The 7,500-nt window shown below is 46.9% G+C and overlaps 2 protein-coding genes across 2 annotated transcripts in view; one reads left to right on the top strand and one right to left on the bottom strand.

Annotated features, from left to right (window-relative positions):
* Positions 1–3,604, top strand: part of LOC126569303 (parkin coregulated gene protein homolog) — a 12,203-nt gene extending 8,599 nt beyond the window's left edge. The window contains exons 4-5 of the mRNA XM_050226284.1: positions 2,471–2,723; positions 3,474–3,604. Of these exons, the coding sequence (XP_050082241.1) occupies positions 2,471–2,706 (236 nt within the window). The 3' untranslated portion in view covers positions 2,707–2,723; positions 3,474–3,604. The remainder of the gene's footprint in view (positions 1–2,470; positions 2,724–3,473) is intronic.
* The window catches only part of LOC126569301 (uncharacterized), a 170,072-nt gene that overhangs the window by 52,476 nt on the left and 110,096 nt on the right, over positions 1–7,500 (bottom strand). The window contains exon 7 of the mRNA XM_050226282.1: positions 5,053–5,193. Coding sequence (XP_050082239.1) covers positions 5,053–5,193 — 141 coding nt within the window. The remainder of the gene's footprint in view (positions 1–5,052; positions 5,194–7,500) is intronic.

Below are 7,500 nucleotides of genomic sequence, written 5' to 3'. Positions count from 1 at the left end.
AGGACATTCTACCTGAAAAGAAGTGAGCAAATTGCACAAAAAAAAAAAAAGTGAATGGCGCTTACGTTGATTATACGCAGAGTTACAAAAGAAAAGGAGAACACGACCATCATTTTTAGAATAAACTTTGCCATTTTCATCATAACGCTCACCGAGAGAAAAAAAAAAGGCCAGGTTCGTTCAGTAACAACGAAAGAGAGCGCCGGTTTCGTCGGTCACTATACCAGGGACGAAGCCCCGGCCGCCGGTACATCGAGCAGTATGTTTTGCCGTTTGCCCGTTGAGCGTCAGCCCCTTTCATCGCGCCATAAAACGCGTTGTTCTAGGCTTGGGGCTTGGTGGCCTGGGGTGGGCTTGGAGTGGTTGGTACACAGTTGTAAAAGAACAGCCAATTGTTCCAACCCGGCATCGGAACCGCACCACCGCACCTTCGAGGAACTGGCGTTGGCCTCGCGGCGAATCGTCATCGTAGTCGTCGTCCCCAGTCGGACGGTTGGTCGGTCGGTCGGAATTGAATCAACACAATGCATAACATAATGGTTCCGAGCATTTGTTTTTCTTACGGCCAACCGCTGCCAGACACCGGGGAAAGGGGTTTTTTCGCAAAGACGCAAAGCGGTTCAACGCTGGACGCACACATACACAGAAATACACACGTATCCTACCACCAAAAACGGCGGGGCCCCTCGCTGTAAACCGCAATATTCCTCTCGTGTTTTCGTTTTTTCTTCATTTATCCAAATCGAGGGTGATGGTGGTGGTGCCAGCGGGAAAGAACGGGAACTCTCCACCCTCCTTCTCCAGGGAAGCCAATCCTACCCTACCGAAGGGGTGGGTGGGGGTGCGGTTCTCCCGGGAGGTGGGTTGGTGGCCGGTTGTATTATTTTATGATTTTTATTGTTGCCATCATTATTTTACAACGGTTTCACAAAGGTGGCAGCCAGTGTGTGGTGGGGGGGTAGGTGGTAGAGGGTCGCCCAGTCTGGGTCTGGGGTGCAAATGTTCCGAGTAAATTCCGACCGACCCCATCGCATCCCATCGCATGGTCATGCTGTGGTAACGTGCGCCCCGGAAGCGAAAATAAAGTTGGAAAAGATGTGATGTGAGAGGGAGAGAGAGAGAAAATGGGGGAAATATCGTCGTTCCAGTGGCTGTGACTCTAAAGCTGGAGGATGGGTATGTGGGGGCTGTTGGAGAGACCACCGCCAGAAGTCAAATAGATAAAAACAAGGGAAATATGTGAATAACATCGTCGCGAGCTACCCAAAAAACAGCACAAAAAAAAGAAAATAGAAAGAGCAACAAAAAAAAAAACCTTGAATGAAGCTGGCGAGCAGATTACCACCGTTCGTGTATAAGTGACTTCATGGGCGTCCACGTGGCCCAAGCGCGACAAACCAGAGCTGGCTGGCTTCCGTCGTTTCCCCTGGGGGGGGCAAAATGCTGGCCACGGAGGAAACGGAGGAAAACTCCGGACGGGGCCTTGTGGAACCCGAAGGAGGAACCTTAAACGGATGCGACGCGACGCGCGCGCGTAAAAAAAAAAGGCCATCCATTTCCATCTCCCCTTTCCATCGGCGAGTGGTCGGAGTTTGGGAGTTCGGGGTTTCCCATATGCAAGGGTCGCAGAAACGTTGACGTGGCGAAAAGCGCGCTACTCCACGTCGAATGTGTGATGTAGCAGCGGCAAAGGAAGGGCTGCCGGACACTGTGCATGGTGCGCGGTGGTTGGTGGAAATGTGGTGGAAAATTGCCAGAACAAAAGCGCAATGAGCAGCTCGGTGCCGCTGCCCTCGCTGGCTGGCTGGCTGGCTGGCCAGTTGTGGTCTTGCGAACGGCCACGATGGGAAGAAGGATGCTGGCTTCACATTTTAGGGGTTTTCCCCCCGTTTTGCTTCTTTTTCTTCATTATTTTCGTAAGGATAAAAGCGTACGAATGAGCATGCCGACGAGGAGGGGGGGGGGGGATGGAAAATGCTTGTTCCTTTTTTTGCGTGGAGCTTAACCCTCCCTCCCTCGGGTGCAGAAGAATGCATGTAATTTTGCGAATGGAAAATTACATTGCAATGCACAAGAGCGCACCACTGGCCTGGCCAGCAACTCTGGACACAGAGATGCACCCACAAGGAGTGAAGGAGTGGCGGTGGTGGTGGGGGGAATGTCAATTTGTTGAATTTGCACAAATTTGTAACGAAACAGCACGGAGGCAGGGAGCGAGCAGCACGACCGGGAGGATAAAGTTTTTCGCCTTTGGTTTTTCGATGGTTCCATATTTTTCCTTTTAAATTGACAATGCCATTAACTTATGCTTGGGCACATATTACATATGGTTCCCAAAAACCAGTAGTTTTGTAGAAGAATCAGAGAATGGAAATTTGTGTATGCGGTATCTGTGCCGCGGTATACTGTTCCTGCTTTGACTGCTCTCATAATCGAAATCTGTGTTCTTTCCTTGTTCTCCAACCAATAGGACCATCGATTGGACCGGCACTCGTACCGTACTATCGACAGTTGTTGCCGATTTTGAATCTTTACATTCGGTGTTACGTGAACATTGGCGATGCAATTGACTTTCGTGGTGGTCGTCGGTTGGGCGAGGTGATCAATGCCACGTTGGAGTTGCTAGAACAGTGTGGTGGAGCTGATGCCTATCTCAATATTAAGTACATGGTACCGACCTACGAGAGTTGTGTGTACAACTGTTGAGAAGCAGCGTAGTGAAGGTAAGGGAATTTAGTTTTTAAATTTTTGGCTCAATGCAGGGTGCGCCATCAGGATGTATCCTATTTTAAAGTTGAATAACTGTGCCATTTTTCAGCCAATTTAAAAAAAAACCAGTTTTATTTAAGTTATTCTATGCCAGTTATTGTGCGAATTGTCCGAAATATAATTTCGATCAAATGACCGCCTTCAGTCGGCATACAAAAAGCGGCTCTTTTTCGGGCATTTTGCATTGTATTTGACAACATTTACGGAGTTATTTTGGCAATTCCAGCTGTAATATTTGCTTTAAGTTTTTTTCATAGCCTTCAATTTGTTTGCAAAAACCTTATTTTTCAATCAGACCCACAGAAAAAAGCCCAGCTCCGTGATATGCGGCGAAAGAGGAAACCACCATTTATTCATCATCCATTGCACTATCGCAGTTTTCACTATTGACCGATTTTTTTCAATGTAACGTGTGACAATTTCAGTCCTCTTTAAACGTGAAGTGATGCATTACTAAAATGGCATAGACTGAAGTTTTAGAAACTGGCCTATTTGTCCAAATCGACTGAAAAATGACAGAGTTATTCAACATTAAAATAGGATACATCCTGATGGCGCACAGTGTATATTTCCTCTATTTTAGTCCTTATTCTAAAGAAGTTTCCCGTCACGTATCCTTAAAGGTAAAGGATTTCACTTCAAAACGGATCATTCTCTTGATATTTCCTTCTCGTCACTCGCCTTTCTTTTATTTCTTTTTATAGCCGTGCCGAAAAGATGAAAAATATGGCAGTCCTCTTTGAAATTGAAACGGAAATGCAGCACCACCTGTATTCGGAACACAAAAACACTCACTTTGCATGACCAATGGGCTGACGGAGAATGCGCTTCCGATGCTTTGCGTTGCGTCCGGAGCGAGAACCACCGAGTGCAAGCAATGAATGCTCGTGCATTATAAATCAGCGCGCAAATTGGATGGAAAATGGTAAATCATCGCTTCCAGAAAGCTCAATCCCGTTGTTGCCAGTTGGCTGCCATGGTAAAGAGTTGTACTATGGGCCTGGTATTCGATGTGTTGAGGTAATGAATGCGCCTGGGGAGTGTAGTAATGGTGCAGCATAAGCGACCGCGATCATTTCTAGTATCACCCGGACATCCTTTTCAACTTTCGATGCACAAGGAACAGCATCTCGTGGTGGCTGGGAGTAACGGAAACAATACGCAACCTGTTTCCATTGCACACCGGTAGAGCGGATACACTGCGCGAGTGGAATGCGGATTTATGCCTCGTCGAAGTAGTTCCCTCGTCCTCTATCGGTACTGTAGTGTTTACTGTGGCGTAGCGTAGCCTGGGCATACATTTACATGTTTATTCGCAGACTGAAATTGGTCTGCCACGGTGAGCACTCGATGTTCCGTTCCGGTTTCAGTCATCGATACATTTCGTGGGGTTCTGTTCCGTCGGTGCCACACCACCAACACCACGTGTAGCAGATGAATGGGGAGACGATAGCGATATCGTGCTAAATTGACATCCAATTCACTTCCCGGTCCCCTTACACCCGGCGTCGTATCCCGTCGTTTAGTGCCTTCGCTGCGTGTGGTCGATCCCCGTCCGTTCCCGAACTGGGCAAATTGGGCTCTACTCAGGCGGATAGGCGGGGGGCCGCGGGGAAGATGAGGGGAACGCCGTATTATGCTGTGGAGTGATGTGTGCGTTCTCCACTCACAAACCATTTACCATCGCCCCACTCCAAAGCGGTGGCGTAGCGGTGGCATTGCAAACGACCTTCAATAAAATATGCATTGGCATTCATCGGTTTTTCCAACTTTCCTGCCCCTCTCTCTCTCTCCACCACCAAGTGGCTGCGTTATCGCACACATATGACCCCCACACACGCGGCGTTGCGACCGGAAAGGCCGGACCGGGGGGTTTGTTGTTTCGAATCGCAGGACAAGAGGCAAGAAATGGGACACGGGCCAGGATTGGATTATTTGGATTTATCACGGTTGACGGGGGCGGCTTATGGTGCAAGGCAACCTCTTCTTCTTCTTCTTCCTCCCCCTTGTAAGTGCCTTTCCGCGTCGTCGTCGTCGTCGTCGAAGGTGTCTAGTTCTTTTTGTAATAAAAATGGTGGAATAATTCCGGTGGCCATTCATCGCATTGCTTGGATGGGGGGAGGGTTTCTACAAAGATTTGGATTTGGGCGGGACATAAAGTAGCCCAATTTATGTGTGCCCGTGTTAGTGAGCGAGGGAGGCAGGGAGGGCCACAGAGTTGGAAGGAAAAAAAACGAGGACGAACGAAGGACGAAGGCGCCGGTGGGGCCAAGGTGTACTTACCGGAGAATAGTTCGAGAAACTTTTCCACTCCGTAGCTGCCGGGAAAGCGGTACGAAGGGTCCTTGACCGCGTTCAGGTTGTGCACCTTGATCCGCTTGATCATGAAGGTGATGTTATCCGGTTTACCGTCGCCATTGAAATCTGCAATGAAATACAAGGTTTTAGAGGCAGTTCTTTCTAAAACTGAAGCAAAAAATAGAGTAGTAGTGGCATCTACGTGGTCTGTCGCAAAGTAAACAGGACTTTTTCAATGGCACAATGTCTGGTGCCGGAACATTAATGTGATTATTTTTGATTAAAGGTACATCCTTTAACGACCCTCAGTCAAAATTTCATGTCATTTGGTCCACTGGAAACAAAGTTATTGCACTTAAAGTGACAGTATGTTTGGGTGGTCGGTACAAGCCATCTAAATGGCCAAAATGTGAGCGTAACGTTTTTCTTGCATTAGCAAATGAAGTGTGCCGAATAGGTAAGAGTCACATGGTACCAGATCAGGTGATTACGGGAAATGATTTATCGAAGAAAATGCAAAAAAAAAAACAGTGAAAAGCGTGATGATCGATAAGACGGCGCATTAACGTGCCACATGCTTCAATTCCTTTCTTCACGATATTCTAGCCGAATTCGACAAATACGATGCATTAAACGCCTCAAACCATCATGGTAATATACGGCCGTAACTGTTTTGCCATTTTAGGATCGGTTTTGAAAAGCGTACAGTATGCAAAGAAAGTTTATCCACCCCTTGCAAACAATTTACATTTTGACTGATTTTTCATGAAACCCCTCAGTCTAAAAATGCGTATCACATATCAATAGTTTTGTTTTTTATTCTTCTTTACTTTGCTTTTCCGAAAAATACCTCCTAGAAACAAAAATATTACAGAAACAGTGGTACGAAAAGCACACAAAAAAGTTTATCCACTCTCATGTATTTTATTGTATGGTGTTATACAGTTTTTACTCCAAAATAATCAAACAACCATTTTTCCTCTCAATTTCAAAAATGTATTTTAGTTTGTTTATCACAAACACATGTTTTGAGACCCATTGGATGGTTTTATCGCCACAAATAATGGAGTTATGGGCCTAAGAAGCACCTAATAAGGTAAAACTTTCTTTGCATATCACTCATAGATTCAGTCACAGGATAGACAGTCATTACCACACAATTGTTGCATCAATTCGGTAAACGTTTTACCAAGTTTAATGGCTAAAATCGATATTGGTTTTTTTTGTTGAATTTTCATTTTTGTACCGATGACCAATACTGTCACTTTAATTCAATAACTTTGCTTCCAGTGGACCAAATGACATGAAATTTGGACTGAATGTCGTCAAAAGATGTACCTTTCAAACAAAAATAACCACATTAATGTGCCGCCGCCAGAAAAAAGGAAAAAGTCTTGTTTACTTTGCGACAGACCATGTAAACTAAAAGTCAAAACCCTTTTCCATTCCCGTTCTTCGTTCGTTTTGACGATTCAACGGCATCGAAAGGCTGACGTCCTAGCAACAAATGATAACAATGAGCTCACGCGCTGGCTGCTTCTTCATCTTCTTCCGACCGCTTCAAATCACAATCTTTTGCGGCAAACGGAGTCTTTCCTAAACGTTCCATTCTTGTGTACGCTTTTGTAGCGTACCATACTACCATGCTTGCCGGCAGCCAGTTCCGTGCCACGGAAGCAACGGAATTCAAAGATTTTCCCATTTCCGTTTGATCCATCATCTGCCCGCCACCCTCCCGCCTGTCATTCTTTTACCCCCCACCGGCTCACACATTTGCAATCGTGGCAAATTTACCGTGATCCGTGATGCATTTCCCCATTTTCGCTCAGCACAACGCAATGCCGGAAGCGGGCGCGTGCTCGCTCTTCACTGCCAGCCTCTGCCAGCATTGGTGGTCGCTCTCGAGAGGAAATGCATTTTTCCTGTCACATCACCCATGAGAAACGTGCTCGTACCAGGAGTGCCCTAGTGTGGTGGTGGTGTAGCGAGCAACACAAATGATGGTGCGGCGATGGCGTCAAAGGTAAATAGAGCAGGTGTAAACATACAAAACGGGTGGGGCGGCAGGGCAGAGAGTAGGTGAGTGGCTGGGTGCGCTATACCACCCGCAGTCACCACTCTATAGTCTCTGTCCTTTGAGCCACAACACGCGTGTGTGCTGCTTGGTCGGTTGCAAGTGACAGCTGCCGTCCCGTCCCTGATGCGTTCTTGCAAAAGAGTTGTGGAGCATAGAGAGAGAGAGAGAGAGAGAGAAGAGGCACAAGAGAGCAATCGGGCACAAAAGGGCACCTCGCTCACTCTATCTCCCCTTGCAACCATGGGCAGAGGATGGATGTGATGACATTTGTTGAATGTGTGCCCGCCATTCTCCCTTCTCCTAATGACTGACGCGGGAGGGTTTTTGTGGCACGACGACTGTCTGCGAAGGCTTGC

This window comes from Anopheles aquasalis, chromosome 2, assembly GCF_943734665.1.
Source record: "Anopheles aquasalis chromosome 2, idAnoAquaMG_Q_19, whole genome shotgun sequence".
Classification (NCBI taxonomy): domain Eukaryota; kingdom Metazoa; phylum Arthropoda; class Insecta; order Diptera; family Culicidae; genus Anopheles; species Anopheles aquasalis.
The sequence above is the reverse complement of the archived record's forward strand: the minus strand, read 5'-3'. Positions and strand labels throughout refer to the sequence as shown.